This window comes from Macrobrachium nipponense, chromosome 45, assembly GCF_015104395.2.
Source record: "Macrobrachium nipponense isolate FS-2020 chromosome 45, ASM1510439v2, whole genome shotgun sequence".
Classification (NCBI taxonomy): Eukaryota; Metazoa; Arthropoda; class Malacostraca; order Decapoda; family Palaemonidae; genus Macrobrachium; species Macrobrachium nipponense.
In genome coordinates this window covers 2418536-2445986 of record NC_061105.1, presented here as the reverse complement: position 1 = coordinate 2445986, position 27451 = coordinate 2418536, and the positions used below count along the sequence as shown (strand labels likewise).

General features: G+C 38.1%; 2 protein-coding genes across 3 annotated transcripts in view; one reads left to right on the top strand and one right to left on the bottom strand.

Moving 5' to 3' along the window:
- LOC135214276 (COMM domain-containing protein 4-like) overlaps positions 1–27451 on the bottom strand; it is a 197572-nt gene that overhangs the window by 45169 nt on the left and 124952 nt on the right. For both annotated transcript variants that reach the window (XM_064248396.1, XM_064248397.1), the window contains exon 3: positions 23166–23208. The gene's annotated coding sequence lies outside the window, so the exon portion shown is untranslated. The remainder of the gene's footprint in view (positions 1–23165; positions 23209–27451) is intronic.
- On the top strand, positions 894–17105 carry LOC135214273 (uncharacterized). The gene is made up of 3 exons (XM_064248392.1): positions 894–1255; positions 11524–11628; positions 13804–17105. The coding sequence occupies exons 2-3, from the start codon at positions 11554–11556 to the stop codon at positions 16534–16536; spliced, it is 2808 nt and encodes a 935-aa protein (XP_064104462.1). The 5' UTR covers positions 894–1255; positions 11524–11553; the 3' UTR covers positions 16537–17105.

The following is a 27451-nucleotide window of genomic DNA, read 5'->3' as shown; positions in this document are numbered from 1 at the left end:
CTCACCCCGTCCCCAGTCCCAGCCGTCCAACAAATGTCATCCATGAACTTGTGATTCGAAATCTGTGCATGAAATGAAACACCTCTCTCTCTCTCTCTCTCTCTCTCTCTCTCTCTCTCTCTCTCTCTCTCTCTCTCTCTCCCCTAGCTTTATCCTTCCTGTTTACTTCTATTTAGGCCCTCATGCAAGATATGTGACACGTGGAATAAACTGCCACCATTAGTTAAACAGCAATAGAAAGCTAGACAAAATCATTAGGAAGACACTGTGAATGAACAGTGAAACCTGCTCCTAGAGACAAGTGAGCAGACGATGTCTCCTCTTAGGATGGACTAACAAGTCTTTGGGACATCCTAATCCTTGTAACTCTCTCTCTCTCTCTCTCTTCTCTCTCTCTCTCTCTCTCTCTCTCTCTCAGACACTGTGAATGAACAGTGAAACCAGCTCATAGAGATAGGTGAGTACACGATGTCTTTGAGACGTCTAAATCTCTCTCTCTCTCTCTCTCTCTCTCTCTCTCTCTCTCTCTCTCTCTCTCTCTCTCCTGAACTAAATGCCACCGTATTTATCACCAGCACAAAACAACGAAAATCGACTTAAAAAAAAAGAAAGAAAGAAAGAAAAAAAACAGTACCCTAAAAATAACCGAAGCTGTTCCCATCCTAAATCCCAAACCACTTCTATAACATACGTAGTCCCCTGAACCGGGCCAGGCACCGCCCCACCCTAAAAAACGGACACACCAAAAGTGTATACTAGATATATGAGTGCGTGGGAGGGGGCCAAGAAAGAATCAGAGAGAGAGAGAGAGAGAGAGAGAGAGAGAGAGCGACTGCGCGCCTGTTTGTATATAAGCAAGACGCCAGGTAAGCGACTTCCCATAGACACAGGTGGAAAGCATCAGCGCAAGACCGCCCCACGGGAGACTTTAAAAAAAAAAAAGAACACACACACACACGACACATTCAGGAAAGAAAGAAGGGACTGTCCAGAGGGGTCTCGCTTTCTCCCTCTCTCTCTCTCTCTTTCTCTCTGTCTCTCTCTAACCCCCCCAACACCCCAACCTGCCCTGCTATCTCGATAGACCTTCGTCAGCAGGAAGAGGAGGTGGAAGAAGACGGGAGACGTGGGACGAGTTAACCTTCTACGTCATCAATCATCAGCAACATCATCTATAGTCGTCTTACCACCACCACCACCCCCGCCCCCGTCGCCGCCAGCTGCTAGCAGACCCGGACTTCAGCGCCACCAAAAGGTTCTCTCTCTCTCTCTCTCTCTCTCTCTCTCTCTCTAGAATTCAATGCTTTAATCTGTTCACTGATTATTCATAGATATAACTTCGTGGTAATTCCCCCCTTTTTTTCTAATCAAGTAAGTAGCTTTTTATCTTGATGTTCAAAATCGAAAATTAAGTCGACAATCCGTGCAATTCTCTCTCTCTCTCTCTCTCTCCATCTCATCTCCTCTCCTCTCTCTCTCTCTCTCTCTCTCTCTTTTTTTTTTTTTTTAGTTGTTCTTGACCCGATCGGATATTCAGTGCGAAGAATAAGTGATTTATTGTCTGTCCGATATTTTCTTTAATATACGAGCGACTGTTCAAGAGATAGAAGTTTATTATTTTTATTATTATTATTATTATTATTATTATTATTATTATTATTATTATTATCGCAAATCTCCTGCAATGACGGATAGATGGCAATAGGAGAAGCTGTTATGACTTTCTCTCTCTCTCTCTCTCTCTCTCTCTCTCTCTCTCTCTCTCTCTCTCCTCTCAGGATAAGGAACCATATCACAGAATACGCAATATGTTTACAGAGACAAACGAAAGCATGAGCGTACATACATGCATACATTATATAAACACATACACCTGCACATACACATACACACACAACGTATCTAAAAAAATTACGACTTTTTTAAAGCATTTGATTTCTCGTTTCATAATGGCTTATTTTCCGTGCGTAAATAGGTATTAAGTTATATATACCTTTATAACCTAACTTTTCTCATAGTTGAGACTACATTCGGCGGGTGTTTTATATCTTCCATATTCTCATGGTCACACTTTATTCAAGTGCGCATTTTATAACCCCTTTTTTCCTCATGGTTAGACTTTAATCAGTGTGTGCGTTATATAACCTCTAGTTTTCTCATGGTCAGATTTTATACATTGTGTGTTTTATAACCTCCTTTTTATCGCGGTTAGACTTCATTGTTTGAGTTTTATAACCCATTTTTTTTATCATGGTTGGACTTTAATCAGTGTGTATTTTATAACCCATTTTTATCACGGTTAGACCAATCAGTGTCTATTTTATAACCAATTTTTATCATCATGGTTAGACTTAAATCAGTGTGTTTTATAACCCCAACATTCTCGTGGTTAGATTTTATTCAAAGAGTGTTTCATAACCCCTTTTTTGCCTTGGCTAGACTTTAATCAGTATGTATTTTATAACCCCTTTTCATCATGGTTGGATTTCATTCAGTGTGTTTTATAACCGTAACATCATCATGGTTAGATTCTATTCATTGTGAGTTTTATAACCTCCGCTTTCTGAATGATTATACCCAACTTTATTCCTCCTTTACATGTGCTATATTCTCCAGGTTATAAAGGATTCTATACCGTTTTTGTAGCCGTCTTTCTCAACCGATTATACTAGATTCAATCAAAGGATTCTATGCCGTTTTTTATAACCGTCTTTCTCTACAGGTTAAGGATTCTATACCGTTTTTATAACCGTCTTTCTCTACTGGTTAAGGATTCTATACCGTTTTTATAACCGTCTTTCTCTACAGGTTAAGGATTCTATACCGTTTTTATAGCCGTGTTTCTCTACTGGTTAGACTAGATTCAATCAAAGGATTCTATAACGTTTTTTTTTATAACCGTCTTTCTCTACTGGTTAAGGATTCTATACCGTTTTTATAACCGTCTTTCTCTACTGATTAAGGATTCTACACCGTTTTTTTATAGCTGTATTTCTCTACTGGTTTGACTAGATTCAATAAATTTGATATAACTCTTAATTGTTAGACCGCTCGGAATTCTCCGTTTTCTATAACTAACATTTCTCCGTTCTGTCAAGCAGCTGTCAAAATTACGTCAACTGGATGGTCGACATAACTTTAGGTTTAGCTATTAATTAACATATTGCGCGCGAAACTAACATACCTCAGTGAAACAAGACACAAGAACAGTGTAAACAATTATAGTAACAAGTAACAAATATTCTGAAAAAAAAACAAAAAAAAAAAAAAAACAAATGGAAAGTCTAAAGAATTTTTTCCATTTTCTATATTTCTGTAGACCCTCGCGTTCCTGAAGTGGGATTATTATTTCATATATATAATATATATATATAATATATTTATATATTATTAGATTATTATATATAGACTATATACTATTATGTATGGTATGGGTGGATCTATATATATAAATAAAGATATATTGCCCACGAAGGAAAAATAAACGAAGGAGGATCTGCAATTTATTTTCCTTCGTGGCATATATCTTTAGTTTATGGATTTATCATGTTCCTAACTTTGGTTTCGTATTCAGTTATACACACACACACACACACACATATATATATATATATATATATATATATATATATATATATATATATATATATCGGGGCCTAGTAAGTACAGTGTTATTTGCACGAAATTGGTAATATTTACGACCAAATACGTACACATACTTGTACTTTCAGATCTAACAGTAAAATGTACACATATTTTACCTATAGCACGTGTACATTTGGAGCGTACGCGGAATTACACATGTGCTCATGTGTTACTTCACGCACACACGCACAAATCCTTGAATAAACACACATGCATACATCCTTAAACAAACAATAACACCCTTAAACAAACATTCAACACCGTAAATCGTACAATTCAGTTGAGAATCCAGTCACAAAGTTTAAAAGAAGAAGGAGAAGAAGTTAACGAGAGAGAGAGAGAGAGAGAGAGAGAGAGAGAGAGAGAGAGAGAGAGAGAGAGAGAGAGAGTGTCATTCCATTGTCTCCTCCTGCCGGGTACAACTTATCTATATTCGAGCGCAGGAAATTCGATCGTGGCCAATGGCGGAGGTCACTTCCACACTGGAAATGAGAGACCTTCGTTTGCATCAGTTCATTTTCGGGAGTAACGTCACAAGTTGGGGGCATGGCAGATTTACTACTACTATTATTGTTATTATTATTATTATTATCATTATTATTATTTTAGTTACTATTATTATTATATTAGGTTTGTCCTGTCTAGTTTTCCATAACCTAATTTCTCAGAAGGTTAGACTGCATTAACGTAACTTTTCATAAGCTCCAATCCCGAGTAGTTACAACCCACAACATTGTCTTAGTGATATAACCTACCACAGCCATTTACAAGTGCTGCGGTTCCCAAAACCTTTATATATATAAGTATTACTGTTTCCAGAACATTTATAAGTACTGTGATACTGACATCGATAATTTCCTCGCTAAAATTTTATTAGTTTTTATTTTTATTTTTCAAATGAAAACCATATTTTTTGACAAAGGCTGGAATTTCCATAAGGCTAAGGAGTTCACCCCCTTTTGGAATAATAATAATAATAATAAAAATAATAATAAAATAATAATACAATAATAATAATCATAATAATAATAATAATAATAACAACATTTCTTTAGCTTCCGGCCAGTTTACTATGTCTACCTTCATTATGGCCCGATTGACAAAAAGAGCTGACTAGGATTTCTGAGGCCCTCTGGAGAATTTTAATGGAGGGAAGGAACGTGGACTTGATTCTTCTGTAATAGTTGCACTAGAATATATAATATATATATATATATATATATATATATATATATATATATATATATAGATATATATATATATATACACGCATACACATACACACATGCATGAGGTCGACAAACCGAATGCAAAAATATGCCTAGAAATCAAAATACTAATAACGAAAAGGATCACGAATGAAAAACTAAAAATCTGATAAAAAAAGCTGATAAATAAAGATAGGGAATAGTTGGCGGGGGGGATGGGGTTGGGGGGGTGAGGGGTGGGGGTTTCTAATTCCTCTCATGAAGTTAAGACTTTGCCTTTACAGGTGTTCCTTTAAACTTCAGGAAAAAAAAAAAAAAAAAAAAAAAAAAAAAACTAAAACTCTCTTTGGTATCAGTACAATTTCAGCCCATACCCCACTGAACATGAAGACCCTCCCCCCCCCTCCCACCCCTCCCCCGCCCTTCCCAAACCCTCCCCCTCCCCCTCCCCTCCCCCTCCAAACAACCTTTAAGCTACCTGATATCTTACTTGCTAACTTACCTTCCTTTCCCACCACTTAATCTCTCTCTTAACTTTGGGCAGTAAGTTAAGTGCACACGAATGTTTTCACATTAGGACAAAAAAAGGAGGGGGTTTCTTTTGCCCAATCGAACAGAACTAAGATAACCGTACTATGCCCAAGCTCTCTCTCTCTCTCTCTCTCTCTCTCTCTCTCTCCTCTTCTCTACTCTCTCTCTCTCTCTCTCTCTCTAGTAGTTTTGTGTGGTTTAGTGTAGAAAAGAGGTGTGGGTGAGAGGAAAAGAGGAAATGTCAATCCGCAGTACCTTTTTAGTATTTATAATATGACTATGTATTCCACTGCATACACACACACACACACACACACACACACACACATATATATATATATATACATATATATCATAAAAATTTATGATATATATATAGTATATATTTTTGATTATATATTTATATATATATATCTATATATATATATATAAAACTTTTATGAGCACTATTATATATATATATAATAGATATATAGAAGATAATAATATTGACTATATATATCATAAAAATTCCTAGTGGTTTGACAGGAACTAAATCATGATTACCTCCGAACAGAAGTATTACGAGAAGCTAGTACCTTAGATGAATCCAGTCCAAATTTATTTTTATTCACTGCGAGAAGCAACAACAACAGCAACAACAATCTACAACCTATAAAAATAACGAGGCTACAATAAAAGCAAAGCTACAATCCAGGCCACCTTGCAAGTGTCGGTATTTCCAAGAAGAGAGAGAGAGAGAGAGAGAGAGAGAGAGAGAGAGAGAGAGAGAGAGAGAGAGAGAGAGAGAGAGAGAGAGAGAGAAACACTATTCATGTGCCCGATAACTTCTCGGACGAGGAACAGCGCTCGGTCAACATTTGCAATCCGCCACTTATCAAAAAGAAAAAAAACGACGAAACGAACGACCCTTACAAACAAAAGATAAAAAAAACAAGAGACGAGCGACGAACGCACACGCCCATAGACACAAACAATATTTTCTCCTCAGTTTTCCGTCTTTGGTCTAGCCCACATATCTTTGAAGAAACAGGTTATCTATCACGCTTGTGTGTGCGTGTGTATATTTATAGTTTTATCTTGCAAGTGGACGAAGACTTCAGCTCGAGGAAGAAAAGATATCGCGAGGAACCTTAAGATTATCGTAGGCCATAAAACTAACATATTTCGGTTCCTTTCCTACTCATAACTCACGCCATTTTAACTCTACCGCTTCTGTTTTCAATATTTTCATTATTTTTTTATATATTTTTGTTACTTATCTCATTATTTTTATTATTATTAACAACGGCTGTTACGTAACGGCTTCGTAACACCACAGACAACGCGTCAATTCGTAACCCAAGGCAGAGAGATGAAGAAAAAGCACCAGAATCAATATGGCTTCCTCTCTCGCGTCGCCAGCCAGAAATATATTACGAGAATCTCGCCAGACCTTTGAAAATAACTCGGTAATCATTCCCAGAAGTCGACAAGCATTAGCAAGGTTACTCGGAACAAGGCGTGGAGCGGCCTCCAGCTTACTCGGGATGTGTGCAAGATTTTCCATAAACATTATATTCTTAAGTCGACGTGAATTCAAAAGCGCTAAAATCTAGGGTCAAATAGATCCCTGTTTCACCAACGAAAATTAAAATAAATACACTCTAATTTTATTAGAAATAATTGTTCTGTACTGCTTAACATGCACATCATTTATTTTTCACCTTTTCTATCTCATATATAAATCATAAATATCCTACCCTAAAATTCCTATATAAAGAACTCAACGCAAAACACATTTTTCAGACTTTTTTAGGCTCTTCCAGACTTTTCCTACCCCTTTCCCCCAACAAGAATAACAAAAACAACAACAACAACAAAAGCAACAACGTACTTTGTAGGCTTACTCCCCGAGTAACCAAACAGTTCTAATACTACTCGATTTTTTTTCTAGGAGTTTTATCTCGGCTACAACTCAAACGTGGAACATTGGAACCTTCTGATCTGCAAATGTTTCAGCAAAGAACAAATTCATTCCTGCTCTCTCTTCTCTCTCTCTCGCTCCTCTCTCTCTCTCTCGCTCTATCATCCTCCTCATCTCATCTCTCTCTCTTCTATGGCCCCCACCGCGTCTCCTTGAAATCTCAGGTGTATTGGTTTTATTCCCTGTGCCCTCGTCAGTCCTTTTCGCTGATCTATATGCAGTATACATAAATATTAGGGCAAAATGCATCCTTATTGCATCGCTATGACAGCTAAAATTCATGGAAACAGTTCGTAGTAAAGCTATCGGCCTATTGTTGAAAGCTCTGCTAAATTGGCAATGATGCCCTCGTGTTTGTTTGTTTCTCTCTCTCTCTCTCTCTCTCTCTCTCTCTCTCTCTCTCTCTCTCTCTCTCTCTCAGCAGGCAGTCAGCTAAGGATTTAAAGGAAAAATAAAAAAGATTGTTTGTTTAGGTATAGGTTCGATACTTGTGCTGGAATATGAGAGTTGCCGTATTGTTTTAGCAATTATATTTTCGCTTACTCGGGGAGTAAGCCTGCAAATTGCTTTGTTGTTGTTCTAGTTGGGGGGGGTAGGAAAGGTCTATGGAAAAGCTTAAAAAGATCTGAAAAAGGTGTTTCGCGTTGAGTTAAAGATACAGGAATTTTAGGATAAGTTATTTATGATTTATTTATTAGAATGGAAAGGTAAAAAATAAATAATGTGCATGTTAACCCGTACAGAACAATTATTTCTAATAAAATATACCGTATTTCTTTTAATTTTCGTTGGCAAAACAACGCTCTATTTTACCGTAGATTTTAGCACATGCCCCGAGTCAGCTGAAGGTTGGATCACGCCTTGTTCACGGGCAGATTGCTCTAATGTGTGTGTGTGTGTGTGTGTGTGTGTGTAGCCTTCTCAGCCAATACACGTACCTAGCGTGTACACCCCAAAGTATAAATATTTCCTGTACAAACATCAAATTTACTTTCATACATTCTCTTCTGCAAACGGCATCCTGAGCATTTTCTCCCTACAGCGGCTCGATTGCGTGCCCTCCTGCTGAAAAGGCTGCTCTCTCTCTCTCTCTCTCTCTCTCTCTCTCTCTCTCTCTCTCTCTCTCTCTCTCTCTCCAGCCTTCACGTTACTGATAACTCTTCTTCCGCAGTGATTTCAATGCTGCTCGTAATCTCCCCACCTGCCGGTTTCTTCTGCTAGTTCCTTTCACCAGGAACTTTCGTTTTTCCTCACTGACAACGCAGCTATTACTCACCCACGTAAAACTAGCCTTGCTTGAGTTTGTTTGTCATTTTTTCGTTTGTATTCATAGACGGATGGACTTTTGTTTGGCAATTTTGTTTGCCAGTGGCCCCTTTGGTGGGGTTGTTCCATATGAATAGCTTCCATCTTCTGACTAATAATAATAATAATAATAATAATAATAATAATAATAATAAGAATATAATAAAATAATAATAATAATAATAATATAATAATAATATATCTTCACTTTCAACAATCTCCCCTTACGAAAAACTTTCATTCTCTTTCACCAATTAATCATTCATCTATTATCAGCAAACATTCACTGGCCAGTGGTAAATTTTTTTTCTGTTTTCTTACTTGGACAAATATATGGTGGGTATATTCCTATGCCAGAGGTCATAATAGTACAAGATTTAACAGAGAGAGAGAGAGAGAGAGAGAGAGAGAGAGAGAGAGAGAGAGAGAGAATTAAAACCCCACAAAACCAATCGGTGGAAGTCGACGTCACACAGACGTCCCAGAATTTAAAAAAAAAAAAAAAAAAAAAAAGCAAGATAGGAGGGGGCGTGAGGTTATATACCTATAATCCCTTCTTTTTTTCCATTTTTATATATATTTTTGTGGTCTGAATCTCCTACTGTAATTTCGTTGCTGTCATTTGTATCCTATTTTCAAAAAACCTCGGAGACAAAAGAGGGTTATTGGAGCGTAAGAGATCGACCACGGTGTGGAAGGTTGGATGGTTACATATCTGACACTCCAACTAAATTAAAATGTTTGTTTTGGGGGTGGGGGAGGGGGAGGGGAGGTGGGGGAATAGGAGACAGGGGCAGGGCCAGGGGATGGGGAGGACTCCTGGATGAGGCAGATAAGACACATACGTACATACATGCATACATAGAGACAGACAGACAGACAGAGAGATAAGGAAACCAATCTAAATTAGGAAATGTTATATCAAAGGTTATACTATCCAAATTTGACTCTCTTCTCTATCTCTCTCGTCTCTCGCTCTCTCTCTCTCTCTCTCTCTTATACTATAATATATACATATATATATATATATATATATATATATATATATATATATATATATATATATATGGGGCTGTATCTGAACCCAATCGTGCACATAAGTACATACAAAGCCCATCAGCGAGAGAGAGAGAGAGAGAGAGAGAGAGAGAGAGAGAGAGAGAGAGAGAGAGAGAGAGAGAGAGAGAGCCTCGTAACTCTCTGCCGTCCCTGGCATTTTTCCTATGCTTAAATTCTTCTGACCTTTCCAGACCGATCAAATTACCCTGGCATGAGTATCTGAAAGGGCATAAAAAAATAAAGACATAATATAAAAAGGTGTATCGATTTGAAATTACTGGACAAAATTAGATAGCTGTACTTCTAAAAGTGTACGGAGGTCCACACTATATATATCTCTATTTATTTATTTATTTATTTACACACGTATACACACGTCGAAGCCTTTTGTAAACATAGACAAATACACACGTCTGTCTCCTACAAGAGACCCCGAGAATCTGAATCAATTAGGAAACACACACATACACACACATACACAGGGATGGGATGGTGGGCCTGGGGGGGGGGGGGGGGGGGAGAGGGGGGGGAGGGGAAGGAGGAAGATGTAGGTGGTTTACAACTGGAGAAAAGCGTGGGGGTTATTTTTCCAATTTTGCAGACATACAAATCAGTCTTGGAGAGAGAAATGTGTGGACGATGCTGAATAATCATTTGCATAATTCCTTTTCCTCTCTCTCTCTCTCTCTCTCTCTCTCTCTCTCTCTCTCTCTCTCTCTCTCTCTCTCTCTCTCTCTCTCTCAAGTGGATGGAATAGATAGCTATAGCATTATCTTTATTAATGAATTAAGAACGACAATAACGTAAGATGATAATAATATTAATGATGATCACGACACGTGTCGAAAACATCACTGAATGAGAGAGAGAGAGAGAGAGAGAGAGAGAGAGAGAGAGAGAGAGAGAGAGAGAGAGAGAGAGAGAGAGAGAGAGTCTAAAGCACGAAACAAACATCGTCTGCAACTTATCTGCGACATATTTCACACAGGTTGAAATAGAAGTTAATGGCATAGGTCTAACCATTTTTAGCCAAACGTTAGTTCATAACCTAAGATTGCTGACTGTTTTCCAGCCTGTTGGAGTTATAGTTAAGTTAGGGAGAAGTTGCAAACACGTGTTTAGGACACGGTTTACACAAGGTGTGGTCGCGTTCTTACGTCAGAACTTGTTTAAAAATAACTTGGTACTATCGCCAGCGACGGCTAAGACAGCCATGATAGCAAGCAAGATCAACAAACTCATTAGACTTATTCCCAAACTTTTCCTCCTTTTTTCGGTTAAAAGTCTTCCCCGTCCTCCTCCTCCTCCTCCTCAGAGTCCACGAATTAGAAGCCCCAAGCAGGAGCAAAACAATAGACTAACGAACTAAACCTAATGAAGAGGTTCAAAAAAAAAATGGAGGTTCCGAAGTTGAAGAGAACGCGCCGTCAAAAACAACTGATCGGGTGATGCTTTCGGTAAACAAAAGCTCCCGCCGCCGTCTCTCCTTTTAATGTAATTTGCTTCATTAAGGCTCAGACACCTGTATCTGTTCGACCCTAAAGCGAATAATATGGGGAACTTCTCTCTCTCTCTCTCTCTCTCTCTCTCTCTCTCTCTCTCTCTCTCTCTCTCTCTCTCTCTCTCTCAACATATGAGTCTAGAATCAGTATACAAGATTTTGTCACGTTTACGGTTTGGCGATGCCCTGTATCATTATAAATCACTTACACCTCGATGCCACGCCACATAAATAATGCTAACGGTTATTTTATTTAAAAATGGCTAGCTTTTATTAACAACGACCCCTTTTTTATTCTCCCCCAAAAGGGTGGTGGGCGAAAGTCAAGGAATTAAGCGATGTCCATCAGCCTCTGGAATGTCTGTGGTTGTCTCATCCTCTCCGTCGTCACGATATCCGCAAATACACAGCAGGTGGGGTTCTAATTAAGTCTTTAAAAGGTTCTAATTAAGTACTTAAGCCTTTACAGGTATACAGACTACTTCAGCAGTCTACAGGCGTCTCCTTATGTATATAATTCTGTAAGTTTCCGGGCTTCGTAAGGAGTGACTCTCATCGACCTCTGTTGATTTCTAGACCTACAAAGTTCACCTAAGATTACCCTGTTCTGTAGCAGGTGAGGTTCAAATTAAGTCTTTAAAAATAACCCTTCTTTATAAGTATACAGACTACTTCAGTTGTCAACAGGCGTCTCCTTTATGTTTATAATTCTGTAAGTTTTCGAGCTTCCGTAAGGACTGAGTCGACCTCTGTTGGTATATAGACCTATAAAGTTCAGTTGAGATTACTTTGTTCTGTAGCAGGTGGGGTTCTAATTAAGTCATTAAAAAATAACTATTCTTTACAGGTATACAGACTACTACAGCAGTCTACAGGTGTCTCCTTATGTATAAATGGTGATACTCAGCTAAAATTCCCTTTGCTAAAACTGGTCACCAAGAATACGATGATCAGCTAAAATAAGTCTTTTTATCTTCCTATTTGCCAATAAGTGTGTGTGTGTGTGTGTGTGTGTGTGTGTGTGTGTGTGTGTGTGTGTCCTGAACCACCTGCCCAATTTACCTATCTGCCCCAGTTTGTCTTTGATGGACGCTTTTCGCATTTTTCTTCCAGCGTTCTTACAGGTTTTATGGTCGAAATCCAATCTCTGGAGTTGAATGGACATTCCATTCATGAAATTCTCTCAATTCTCTCTCTCTCTCTCTCTCTCTCTCTCTCTCTCTCTCTCTGTATGAAGACGTATATTCAATTCAAGTTATACAGTTATTTTAACACGATCAATACATATGTTAATATTCTCTCTGATTATGTATATATGTATGCGTCTGCTTAACGCGTGTGTAAGAGAGAGAGAGAGAGAGAGAGAGAGAGAGAGAGAGAGAGAGAGAGAGAGAGAGCTTCCTTTCCAAGGCGTAAAAATGACCATCTAAACTCGACCCCACCCACCAGAGCGTCGAGTAAATCCAGCGCATTCGATAACTCATGAACAGCAAGCAGCTCCCGTCGCGCGTCGTCTCCGACATACGAAGAAGAAGAGGAAGAAGAAGAAGAAGAAGTAAACATTCCTCCGCATTACATTGCATTGCCCCCGACGGCAATTCTCTTCATGAGCGCCATTTCTTTAGACCGAGGTTGCTATTTCCCTCGCGCGGGTTAGTTATGGCGCGGCGTTTCTCAACCACCGAGAACTCGCATAAAAGTTAAAGGACGAGGACATTATGGAGGGATGGGCGGCAGCGGCGCTGGTGCTGCCGCCTGCCGCTGGTTTCGGGAACTAGTATATGGCGCCCAATCGCCCACTCGTCCGATATAACGCACCTCGATGTTCGAATGATTTGCGCGGGAATGGTTGATTGTTTGTGGGCGAGCGTGTGATTTCTACGTATACGTCAGGTGTTAGAGTGCTTTCATCCTGTTTAGTATGCATGTACGTATGTATGATATGAGCGTCCAACGTTCTTCGTACATGGACAACTTTATAAAAATGATTCTACGTAATTGTTTTTCAATACGCGTTCGTATCTTCACTGAATATACAGGAACAATCGTGTATGATTGCGTGTATATATGAACAACCATATTTATACAATTGTATGTATGATTCTTGGACTTCATTTTCGATGTATGTAAGCATACGCGTATTCATGATTTTTGTATGGGATTGAAAACAAAAACCGTGCCCAAACAAAAAGTGGGGGTAAATTGAACACCAGTGTTTTAAAAAAATTATTTAACATAATACCATTGTAAATATACATACACATATGCAACCCTTTTATCCAGTGTGTACAATAATGTCATATGCATATGATTGCTATTATACAATAACTATTCTGTTGCTCCCCAATCTTCTAATGGTTGAAGCTAACTGTTTTTATCCCTGATGACTTCCATTACAATTTTCTCAAAAGGACGTTCGCTCATTGGATTAGCTCCCAGGTCTCATTGTGACTCATTTGTCGCTTACACTAGACCAGAGGTGCCCAACCTTTTTTTTTTTTGGGGGGGGGACATACCACCTAATCTCCTCTAATATTCCCTCTCTCTCTCTCTCTCTCCCTCTCTCTCTCTTGCCCCGAAACCTCCAGGACAAACAGCATCACCCGAATGACTACGTAAGGGAGGTCAGTCTGCGAAGTGGGCCCTTCCCCCCCGGCGGAGATCTCGGCGTTCTCCACCTGGCCCCCAAAGATGCCACGGAGACCAACCGACCGGCCAGGTCCTCGTCTTCGCCGTCCTCGGCTTCCTCCTCTTCACTAGTGGGCATCCCGTCGCTCTCCTCGGGTCGAAACGAGGACTCGTTCTGGGCGATGAGGGGGAAGAGGACGCGAGATGATGGTGGTGATGGTGGTGGCTCCCTTGGTACAGTCAGTCGCGGCGGCCGGGAGATGAGAGACCAGCAGCATCAGCGTCAGATCCCTGCCTCCGCGTCCTCCACAGCCAACGCGCAGCAGTCAGACTTGCCCTCCGCCGATAGTATCTACACGGAAGACAAGCCGGACGATGAAAGGGGCAACGAAAACGGTGCAGAAACAGGTGAAAGCTTCGATGACGAAGAGGACGACGAGCAGGACGTTTGGTTGGCTCGTGATGACGAGGGTGAAGATGCTGACACGGATGAGGATGGCGACCTCGACTTCAGCGAAGGAAGCTGGGCATCGCGCGACAAGAAGGGGATCAGCGATTACACCCCGTTCTACTGGGGATCGAACCAAAATGTGTGGGGCAAAGCACCTCTCAGTGGAGCGCCAATACCGGCTGTCCTCACTGAGACTCCTAGAACTTCCAAGATGCGCAATTCAAACACCATCTCCGGGTGGGAATCCAACCAGAGTTTCTGGGGCAAAAGAAACGACGAAGGTCCCTTCTGGGTGTCCAGGGGGAAGCGGGACCATTCCGATCCCTTCTGGGTCACGCGTGGGAAAAAGGGGGAGGACTACTCTGGCCCTTACTGGATTGCGAGGGGAAAACGACCCCTGGCGACAGAGGGGTACTGGGGATCTGGTCCTTTCGCCTTGGGCAAGAGAATTACCGGTGCAGAGAAACTGGAAGGATTCGCTGACCTGCAGGGGAACGGCATGATGGGAGAGAGCGACGACAAAGGGCCTTTCTGGGTCACTCGCGGCAAGAAGGAGACCCAAGACATGGATCCGGCTTCCCCATTCTGGGTCAGCAGAGGAAAAAGGACTGAAAACAACACATTCTGGGTGACGAGGGGCAAGAAAGACGGCATCGCCCATCCATTCTGGGTCAATCGGGGCAAAAAGGAACTCGAGAAAAATCATCCATTTTGGATTGCTAGGGGTAAGAAAGCAGAGACTGACAGCACCTGGCAGTTACATGACAAAAAGGACAGTGACGTGACGCCATTCTGGGTTGCAAGAGGTAAAAAAGATGAAGTTTCACCCGATTCCACGACCAGAGAGAAAAAAGACGTCAGTCAGACACCATTCTGGGTGGCAAGAGGGAAGAAAGATGATCAAACACCATTTTGGATTGCAAGAGGAAAGAAAGACAATGCTCAGATGCCATTTTGGGTAGCAAGAGGAAAGAAAGATAATCAAACTCCACTTGAGACTTCTCTAGGGGAAAAGAAAGATGCTCAGACACCCTTCTGGATAGCACGAGGGAAAAAAGAAGACAGCCAAACACCCTTCTGGATAGCACGAGGGAAAAAAGAAGACAGCCAAACACCCTTCTGGATAGCACGAGGGAAAAAAGAAGACAGCCAACCACCCTTCTGGATAACACGAGGGAAAAAAGACGACAGCCAACCACCCTTTTGGGTAGCACGAGGGAAAAAAGAAGACAGCCAAACACCCTTTTGGGTAGCACGAGGGAAAAAAGACGATAATCAGACACCCTTCTGGATAGCACGAGGGAAAAAAGAAGACAGCCAAACACCCTTCTGGATAGCACGAGGGAAAAAAGAAGACAGCCAAACACCCTTCTGGATAGCACGAGGGAAAAAAGAAGACAGCCAAACACCCTTCTGGATAGCACGAGGGAAAAAAGAAGACAGCCAAACACCCTTCTGGATAGCACGAGGGAAAAAAGAAGACAGCCAAACACCCTTCTGGATAGCACGAGGGAAAAAAGAAGACAACCAACCACCCTTTTGGGTAGCACGAGGGAAAAAAGATGATAGCCAAACACCCTTTTGGGTAGCACGAGGGAAAAAAGACGATCATCAGACACCCTTCTGGATAGCGCGCGGAAAGAAAGATGAAGATCGGGAACCTCTTTGGTTCGCCCTGGACAAAACCAAAGACCAAACACCATACTGGGTAGCCCGGGGGAAGAAGCAAGATTCGAACCCTTACTGGATCGCACGAGGCAAAAAACCAGACCCCGAGGAGCAGCTGCAGAGCGACCCCAACCTCTTCTGGGTGGCGAGAGGCAAGAAAGATGGACTGACCAGTCCTTACTGGATCGCCCGAGGCAAAAAGGAACCAGAGACCCCTAACCAATTCTGGGTAGCCCGGGGGAAAAGGACCGGGGTGGACAACCCCTTCTGGGTCGCCAGGGGAAGGAAAACCGACCCCGAAGAGGATAGCGAGAACTTGTTCTGGGTCGCTCGAGGGAAAAAGAACTTCTGGACGTCCAGAGGGAAAAGGCCGCAGCTCCTCCAAGGGAGGGACCACGATCTCCTTATGACCTACGTCATGGAGGCCCTACTGGGACAAAAAGATATGGACAACTCGGAAACTATGCAGAGACTCCGCGGGAAAAAGGGGACCTCGACCTCGTTGGCCACGACAGTCGCGCAGACGCAGAACGAAGACCCATATGGCAAAGGATTTGTTGCGCTGAGAGGATAGTTCACATCTAGACCTCTCTTCACTGTTTCACTTCAAAGTTTATAATATTGTCATTTAGTTTATATTAAGATTTTTACAATGTGTGTATAAGGAAAGGTGTTTAACTGTGTTCCAAGAGTCACTTACCATTAGGTCACTTGCTTGGGATATACTATATATATATATAAGTAAATATACATATTGAATACATTGTGTATCAACATATTTAACCACATGCAAAGCAAAAAAGTTCGACTACAAAATGTTATTGTGCTGAAATAAATGCAGAAGTGTATATGAACCTTTGAACATTAGCCTGAGAAAATCTTTAAAAAAAAAATTCTTCATGGACAAAACAATACAAAAATAGTAAGGACATTACGAGCAATTTGAAATTTTCAAGTTCTTGCTAATGACGAGCTGCAATTAAAAAAAAGACGCTAAATAATCCGTGCCTAAGAACAGTGACCTTAACAAAGGGGGTGACCTAATCCTACCGAACGTGACCTACCGGATATCCTAACGTCACAAGGGCTGGAGGAGTTAGGATGACCTGCGTATTTCACTTACAAATAAATCCTAAAAAGGGAGAGGCGCTTTTTATTGACCCAATCGTATTTATAAGTTCTGGAATGTTTATTAAACTGAATGAAATATTTTCTCCATACTGTGGGAAACATTTTACCTCCTGAAGCAGGAAACTAGTAAACACATGATAAAGTATGGTAAATCAGGGGGATCAAGGTATATGACGTCTGTATCAGAGCACTGGAGCTGCGACATGACACAAAAGGTGAGCACTAAAATAAAGAGGAAGGCTCAAGTAGTATACAAGAAGAAGATGAAGAATAAAAAATGACAAATTTGAGGAAGAGGAAGACGAGGATACAGTGGGTACTGGTTGAATTATGCTACATACTGCAGTAACTTGAAATGAAAAGAACATAGCCTGAATAGCATTTATGTGAGAAAGAACTTGCTTCTATTTCCACTTAATATTCTTTGGAAGCTTGAATTTCAAGTCAGTGGCCCCTTGGATGGGCTTGTTCCATACGAATAGGTGTCATATTCTGACTAATAATAATAATAATAATAACAATAATAATACAACCCAGACGTCCAGTTCACACCTTAAACTTAAAAGGCTGCCTTAGGAAAGGTGAAGATGCTGGTATAAGGCAGACTGAATCTAGACAAGTCATCCTTGTCGAAAAAAAAGCAGGTCAAACAAAATTAGGCCAAAACCTTTGTTTTTCATAATAAACAAATCATAAAAAAACAAAATTTTAAGTTATTAATCAACTATACAGTGGAAGGTGAGGATATCAGCCAAAGAAGACCTTTTCTTTGACCTAAGTTCCTACTTCGAAGGATAAAGTTACTATCACCGACAACACGTCCGCGGCGAGAGGAAATAGTATAGTATGCCATCTAACAAGTTTTCTTTTTTACGATCCGATTAAAGAAAATGAGGAGAGAAAACGGGAAATTTGACAGACTAAAGTAAAAACGTGACTTTACCTAGTAAAAAGGATTTTCTTATTTTTGTCATAATTTCTGATAGGAATAATCGTCTTGGTCACAAATAGCAGGTGTGTGTGTGTATATATATATATTATATATATATATATATATATATATATATAAATTACAAAATAGTATATATGAATAACTTGATCACGAAGTATATAAAACGTGATGCTATGTATAAATAAAAGTTTTGCAACGGGGGGAAATGAAAGGCGAGAGAGCCAAGAACTTTCGGTCTAGCACGACCCTTTACTTTGGCAAAACTGATCTACAGAGCAAAAACATAGTAAAAGTAGGCTAAATATTCAAACTGACATTACAAGATTAGCATAAGGTCGATTTCACTCTACAGAAACAAGAAAACGCCTGAGGGCAAGATTAGTGATTTTTAGGCAGCCACACCTTGGAGGAGCACACACGTGGTCAACAGATGATTCATCCAGAAAACAATACATTTTGAAAACCAAGGAGGCATATACGACTTAGTACCATGAAATTTACAAAAATGTTCCCAAAAATGAGTGAATGACGAAAATAGGATATAAATATAGCGAGCAAGAAAGAGAGAGTGAGACCTGCCACAAAATCATTTAGACATTATCAAAGGCATGACGTATAGTGCTACGCATGCCTATCATGAAAATAACTTCCCGGTTGCTACAGAAAAAGTTTAAAAGAATTGACGAATGATAATAGCTTACACATTACTAAGGCTGATAAATCCAATAGTTTAGTAATTCTGGACAAAACTGACTACATATCACGCATGCATACTTTATTAGAAGATGAAACATCTTACAAAAAAACTCACAAAAAATTCGTTAGACAAAGTAATAAAAATTTTTAATATCAATATGAAACAAATTCTTAAAGATAAAAAAGAAATCTTGTGTAAGTTAACTGTAAAGTGTCCCTCATTATCTTATTTATATTGCCTAGTTAAAACTCATAAAGAAAACAAACCTATGAGCCCAATTATTAGTACTGTAGGATCAATTGTTTATAAACTATCTAAATATATTACTAAATTGTTATCCCCACTACTTGGCACTGTATATAATTCACACATCCGGAATTCTCTTGAACTTGTGGAAAAATTAAATAATATTGTACTAAACCGTACTGATATCCTTGTCAGTTTTTATGTATGTTCCTTGTTTTTATGTATGTTCCTTGTTGACTCTGTGCTAGAATATTTAAGTAATGAACTTGTATTGCATGAATTACCTATGTCCGTTAGTCACATAATTTCATTAACTTGTGCATTTGTGATTGCAGATTTATTTTTAATGGAGAATATTACCAAACAAATATTTGGTATGGCCATGGGTAACCCTTTATCACCTCTCCTTTCAAACTTATATATGGAATTTTTTGAAAGACAACATCTCCCGAATATCACACTTGTCCCCTTAAAATGGTACCGATATGTCGATGATATCTTAGTAGTCTTACCTGGTGGTATCGATGTAAATGGTTTATTGTCTAAATTGAATAAATTAGTGCCATCCATTAAATTCACTGTTGAAATTGAAAATAGCAATGTAATCCCTTTCCTAGATGTATTAATACATAGAGAATCTTTCCAATGGAAATTCAGTATCTATAGAAAACCCACAAATAATTTAACATATGTACATTTTTATTCTGGCCACCATCTTAATATTAAAATGTCAATTTTTTCTTCTATGTTCCTACGCGCTTTGCGTATCACGAGTCCACAATATCTGGACCAAGAAATAGAATACATAAAAAAGATAGGAAACGATCTCTGCTACCCACCTCATTTGATTGATTTATGTTATCAAAAAGCTCACAATAAGTTTTATAATGTTGCTATTAATGAAAAAGAAATGCCCAAAAATGTACTTAGCTTACCTTATTTTCGTGGATTTGAAACCATAAAATCAATATTTAAATCGTTTAATGTTAATGTAGTGTTCTTTTATAACAATACCATTAAAGATATGCTAATTAAGAATAGTCCAGTAACAAATAACAACATCATTTACAAAATTCCTTGTAAGGATTGCCCATCGTTTTACGTTGGTCAGTCAAGTAAAAATTTATGTGTACGGATTAAGCAGCATATGTATTCAGTTGGAACAGCCCAGACTTCAAATGCACTGTTTATCCATCTGAGTGAAAAATCTCATTGTATTAATTGGGGTGATACCTCGGTACAATTTGCTAGAATTCTAATGATCTTACGTTTCCAAGAAATTTTACTGGAATCGGCAATTATACAAATCACTAATAAAAACAACTTAAATCTTAGTCTGGGAATGTACCATTTGGACCCATATATTTGTAAGATGTTTATGAAGGACCTTAAAATAAATGAACAACTAATAAATTTAGTCCCACATGTATATATTATTATCTCTCTCTCTCTCTCTCTCTCTCTCTCTCTCTCTCTATGTTTCGATATTTTCTCTCCCTCTTTCTCTTGCTTGATATATATATATATATATATATATATATATATATATATATATATATATATATATGAATATGTGTGTGTGTGTGTGTGTGTGTGTGTGTATATATATATTTATATTTTCTTTCGTCTTTTCATTAATAATAATTTTTGGGGGGAAAATTTTTGTAAAAATTCATGATATTAAATTGTATATGCTCCCGTGTTGATTTCAAATTGTACTGTTTTCTGGTAAAATCACTTGTTTACTGCGTGTATCCTTAAGGTGTGGCTTCCCTCAGGCGACTCCTCTTTCTGTAGAGTGAAAATCGCCCTTATTGCTTGCTAATATTGCAGTGTCAGTTTGTATATTAAGCTTTCTTTTGACTATGTTTTTTCTCTGTAAAATTAGTTTGCCTCAGTAAAGGGTCCGAACAGGACCGAAAAGTACTTGGCTATCTCGCTTTTTTCATTTTTCCTTCGTGGCAAAAAAAAACCTGTATTTATACATAGCATCACGTTTTATATACTTCGTGATCAAGTTATTCATATATTATATATATATATATGTATATGTATATACACACACACATATATATATATATATATATATATATATATATATATATATATATATATTCTATTTTCGTCTTTTCACTCATTTTTTGGCACATTTTTGTAAATGTCATGGTACTAAGTTCGTATATGCCTCCTTGTTTTTTCAAAATAGTTTCCTGGATGAATCATCTGTTGACCACGTGTGTGCTCCTCCAAGGTGTGGCTGCCTAAAAATAACTAATCTTGCCCTCAGGCGTTTTCTTGTTTCTGTAGAGTGAAATCGACCTTATGCTAATCTTGTTATGTCAGTTTGGATATTAAGCCTACTTTTACTATGTTTTTGCTCTGTATGATCAGTTGTGCCTCAGTAAAGGGTCGTGCTAGACCGAAAAGTTCTTGGCTCTCTCGCCTTTCATTTTCCTCCGTGGAAAACCTTTATTATATATATGTATATATATATATATATATATATATATATATATATATATATATATATATATATATATATATATATAAAGTCATGTCAAAGAAGAGTATATGATTGAACAATACGAACAAATGACATCCTCTATGTAGATACACACACACACACACACACAGGTACAATACAAGCATAATCATTTATTGTTTGAATATCATCTATACAGAATAGAAAATTCTAGTTACAGACGACGAGCAAACGTCTGTAAGAGTAGCTGTTGGAGGGGTAGGACAGCAAAACCGAAGGAAAGAAGATGTGTAAAAAGCGGGAAAGATTCCAAGTGGTTTTATAAGTGATATAATGTGGATAATTCAAAGTTACTTTCACAGACAAGTATATGGTTGACTCAGTGGGGGTTAACAGTAGGCTAAAGAAAGCTGGTCTTAAAATGGTTTTATCCTCTCTCTCTCTCTCTCTCTCTCTCTCTCTCTCTCTCTCTCTCTCTCGCTCTCTCTCTCTATCAGACACACACACACACACACGAACAAATCCGCTCAAGAAATCACATTTGGGAGGAAGTTGGTCTAATGATAAAAGTGTTTTGGCCAATCGAAGAAATGACTGGGGCCGATGGGCAAACGTACAAGAGAAGTCCATCACAGAGTTTTTATTTATTTATTTCTTATTTTTTTTAACTCGTATTCTAGTGAGGAGGAAATGGATTCGTCCGTAATTGAGGATGTTTGGGTCGTTCGTACGTACGAATTTGGTGTGATTATGTGTGTGTGTGCGTGGAGAGAGAGAGAGAGAGAGAGAGAGAGAGAGAGAGAGAGAGAGAGAGAGAGTTACAAGGATTAGGATGTCTCAAAGACTTGTTAGTCCATCCTAAGAGGAGACATCGTCTGCTCACTTATCTGTAGGAGCAGGATTTTACTGTGCATTCACAGCGTCCTCCTAATGATTTTGTCTAGCTTTCTTTCAAACTCTTCCACACTGAGAGAGAGAGAGAGAGAGAGAGAGAGAGAGAGAGAGAGAGAGAGAGAGAGAGAGAGAGAGAGAGTGATTGCTGCCTGCATGCGATGTTGAAGCCAAAGACAGTGGAATCTGACGGATGAATTCTTGGAGAAACAAATGAGGCGAGTTTGTGTTAGTCTCATGTAAGTCTATACTAACAATTTTACATGAAACGCAAAAACAGAGCCAGGTGTAGTGTTGCTTCTGAAGAAGAAGAAAAGAAGAAGAAGAAGAAGAAGAAGAAGGAAAAGAGGGAGAAGAAGGAGAAGAAGAAGAAGAAGAAGAAGGAAATTATGACGATGTAGACGTAAACAAGGCACCGTGGGTAAACACTGAAATCACAGGTAATAAACGCACCCCCTACCTCGCCCCCCCTCCCCATCCAAAAAAAAAGCACACCTAGGAAAATGATTGATAGGAACAGGACTCGCTGATTCTCTTCTCTCTCTCTCTCTCCTCTCTCTCTCTCTCTCTCTCTCTCTCTCAGTAATGGTCACTGGGTATTGAACACCTCAAAAAATCTACGCAATCAATATTCTGTACTTGAACCTTCGTACAAGAAATCACCATTACAATTACTGCCCTGAAATATATACGAAAAGTCTCCTACTTATATGACCTCTGGACATCGTACCCTGAACGACCCGAGGTCAGGGAGAGGTTAGAGAGATGAACAAAACAAAAAAACAAACAAGTGGTACTACTTACGTTACACAACTTGACAGGTGCGAGGAAGTTCTTGGGTCCAAATCTGAAATTCATTAGCAGAACTGAATTAGTTTCTCAAAAACAACAATATTAATAATGATATTGACATTGCGTGTACCTGATAACTCTATCTATCTATCTATCTATCTATCTATCTATCTATCTATCCTCACCAAGAGTAGCCATCTTGCTTGGTGAGACGTACCCGCGTGAATCACAATAATCAACAGATATCACAAAGTTTAACATACGACTAGAAGTTTGAGAAATATCTAGAAGTGTTCGTAACTATCGGTGATAAGATTAGTGTGAAAATAGTAGGATAAAGCGTCTTCTAAGTTAGTGTATCAAGTGTAATACTATAATCAGAACAAGATGGCAGTAAGTTCCAACTGCGGGAAAAGGTGGCGTAATTTGGCGTGTCTAGCAGATTCGCAATACGATGAGGTAGCAGGAAGGGAACTGGCATTTCTCATCTATGAAATCAGCAACAGTCCTAACCAAAAAGATACAAAAGCATTCATAGATATATTAGAAGGATATAATCCTTCAAACTGGAACAAATCTAATGAAAACATCTTGAAAATAATTGAAGAAGTTCCAAATAAAATCCAAGTGGTCAAGAGACTCATAAAGAAAATATACATAAACCAACATATTACGACAAAGAAAATGAATAAGGTGAATCTGTTGAAGATACTAATTGATGCATTAGGAAAAAGAATGCCAAAAGCATGCAAACTGTGTAAGTTTGGTATAGCATAGTCATCACAAAACCTAATCAGAAAATGTGCTGCATGCAACATTCGACCCATCCACAGTGTGCTGAGGTAATACAAGATTTGAGAAAAGATACAAGAATTTTTTGTTCAACATGTCTATCATGGATAGACAATGTTATTAAATCAAGATTGAATGTACAAATAGTTGAGGATGAAGAAGAAGAGGAAGAAGGAAGAAGAAGAAGAAAAAGAAGAAGAGGAAAAGGCGAAGAGAAGTAAACAAAAATGAAATGACAGAAAAAAATAAGGAAAACAAAGAACAAGATAAAAGTATGGATGCAGAGATACTCATTGATACTACATATGAGGCAATAAAGCAGCATACCTACGAAGAAATAAATTACGATATGACAACAGAAAAGCAAATCCCGAAGAGGCTCTACCCAGATCTATACAATGACGGGAAAGAGGAAAAAATAGACAAGAAAGACAAAATCTGCAACCTTTTGAAAAGAGGGAATTGCAGATTTGGAGAAAGATGTTACTACAAACATCCTAAGATATGTCAAAACTATGAAATATATGGTAAATGTGCATACTTAGATGGATATGGGGATGATTGCAGAGATCTGCATCCAAAATATGTAAAAACCTAAAAGAAGGAAAAGGATGTAAGTTCGACAAAAAATGCAAATATATGCACCCTGTAGCCATGAATCATAATCAAATAAATAACCAACCAAGTAATAAAATCCAAAATAAGAAAGAAACAAATAAGAGAGAAATCAAGAATATCAGTAAAAGAGAAAAGCAAACCACCAATGAGATATGCAGAGACCTGTCAGCAAAGAATTTCACAAAGCATCAGCTCCGAAATTCTACTCAAGAGATAATAACTGTATTTATTATGCAAGAGGATATTGCAGAACGGAGAAAATTGCAGATTCAGACACAAAATGAATAATTATGATGAAGGAAGATCAAATATTATGGAAAAGTTGGATTTTTAATGTCAGAATTTCTGGTAAATGAAAAAAAGAACAACATATACCACAAGGAAAGGAGACATGGGAAAATCCTTATTACTATCAGTATTAAATGAGGACAAACGCAAACCATCATAGTGATGAATGCGCAGGGTTTAGTTACGAGTAACTCAAAAAGAAAAATAGAAGAGTACTTTAGAAGAACTAACCCAAAATGAAAAGAAAAATAGATATAATGAATATAAGTGAAACCTGGTATTCCCAAGAGACTGGGAATGATGATCAAATAAAAGGGCAAAAGGGTTCCAAACTTATAGATCAGATAGAAAAAATAGGAATCAGGGGAACCGCAATATATGGGAAAGACAAAAAACAAGGAAAAATATATGAGAAATATAGTAACTCAGAATGTGAACTAATAGCGGTAGAATTTGAATCTGAAAAATTGATGAACATAGTAATATATAGACCTCCTAATACTAAAGAGTTTGACTTAATAATTGAAAATTGGATGTATAGTAGAAATCACAAGGACTGGACTATTCTCCTATCTGGTGACTTCAACTTTCCTTTCGTAGAATGGAAAGAACGAATAGGAGAGTTGTGTTGTACTTATACATATAAAAAAGAGAGTAATAGTAGTGCAGAAGATAAGAGGCAATTTGAAAAGCTATTAGATATGCTACTAGAATACAACATTCAACAAAAAATAAATCACCTGCCAACAGAAAGGAAAATACTTTAGACCTAGTATTTGTGAACGAGATGAATTATGTTAAAGAAATAATAGTTTATAATGCGAGTATTTCACCGACCATAATGTCATAGAATTAACAGTTCATTCCAAAGCAAGTGAAAATAGAGATAAGCAAGAAGAATGAAAAAGTGGGAAGGATATGGAAAAATACAACTTCTACAGTAAAAATATAAAATATGTCAGAAATTAATGAAGAATTAAACAAAGATTGGGATAACATTTTCGTAAGTGATGACATAAGGGTAAATACGAAGATATTATATAAAATATTGGTAGATAATAGTGGAAAAATATAATACCGAAGAAGAAAAGTAAACATCCATTCATGCATACCAAGAGACAGAGAAGAATCTTGTTCCAGAAAATCAGAAAGTGGAAAAAACAAAAAAAAAGTCTTGCAAAAGAAAAAAATGCATGGAAAGTTATAGAACTAAAAAGTAAGATAGAAAAAATACAGAAAAAAAGATTATACAATCAAAAGAAAATGAAAAACGGGACTTGGAAGAAAAAACCCTATTAAATATCAAGCAAAACCCCAAACTATTATACTCATATGCGAAGAAGATGAATAAAAGAAGAATAGAAATAGGCCCTCTGAGAATTGAAGGGAGATTAACGAATGAAAAAAAAAGGAAAATTTGCAACATACTGGCAGAACGATATAAGAGAGAATTCACCCCTAGAATAGATAATGAAGATAATGATATAGAAGTAAGGGATGAAAATAGTGAATATTTGCTGACATAGATATTAATGAAGCTGATATTGTGCATGCTATTAATGAAATTAAAAATGGAGCTGCTGCAGGGCCTGATGGAATTCCTGCTATTTTGTTAAAGAAAGTAGTTCATTCTATCGCAAAGCCACTTGCAATATTATTAAGACAAAGTGTAGATACAGGCAAGATATATGATGAGCACAAATTAGCGTATATTACCCCTACTTTCAAAGTGGATCAAGACTAGAGGCAAGTAATTATAGCCTGTGAGTCTAACATCACATATAATGAAAGTGTATGAAAGGGTAATGAAGAAAAAAATATTATGAAACATTTAATAAAAAAATAATTTGTTTAATAAAGGACAACATGGTTTCGTACCCGGAAAAAGTAAACAAACCCAACTGTTTAGTCCACCGTGAAAACATATTCAAAAATATGAAAAGCGGAAATGAAACAGATGTGGTTTATTTTATTTGACTTTGCAAAAGCTTTTGATAAAGTAGACCAATAATATTAGCGAAGAAAATTAGAAAAAAACACAATATCGTGGAATAAAGTAGGAAGATGGTTAAAAGAATTTTTACACAACAGAAAACAGATAGTTATTGCAAACGACGAGAAATCGGATGAAGCCAGGTAATATCCGGTGTGCCGCAAGGTACGGTGTTAGCTGCAATACTGTTTGTTATTATGATTGAAGACATAGACAATAATGTTAAGGATTCGGTAGTGAGTAGTTTCGCAGATGACACAAGAATAAGTAGAGAAATTACTTGTGATGAAGATAGGAACGCTCTACAAAGAGACCTTAACAAAGTATATGATTGGGCAGAGGTAAATAGGATGGTATTTAACTCTGATAAATTTGAATCAATAAATTATGGAGACAGAGAAAGAAAGCTATATGCATATAAGGGACCTAATAATGAGACCATCACAAATAAGGAAGCAGTAAAGACCTTGGTGTGATGATGAATAGGAACATGTTATGCAATGATCAAATAGCAACTCTGTTGGCAAAATGTAAAGCAAAAAGTGAATGTTGTTACGGCACTTCAAAACAAGAAAAGCTGAACACATGATTATGCTTTATAAAACAT

Bases quoted from the DNA above. Each gene is read 5' to 3' on its own strand.
- LOC135214273 (XM_064248392.1), top strand. From the start codon at position 11,554: ATGTCCATCAGCCTCTGGAATGTCTGTGGTTGTCTCATCCTCTCCGTC. The intron at 11,629-13,803 runs GTGGGGTTCTAA...CGAAACCTCCAG, and splicing joins TATCCGCAAATACACAGCAG to GACAAACAGCATCACCCGAA.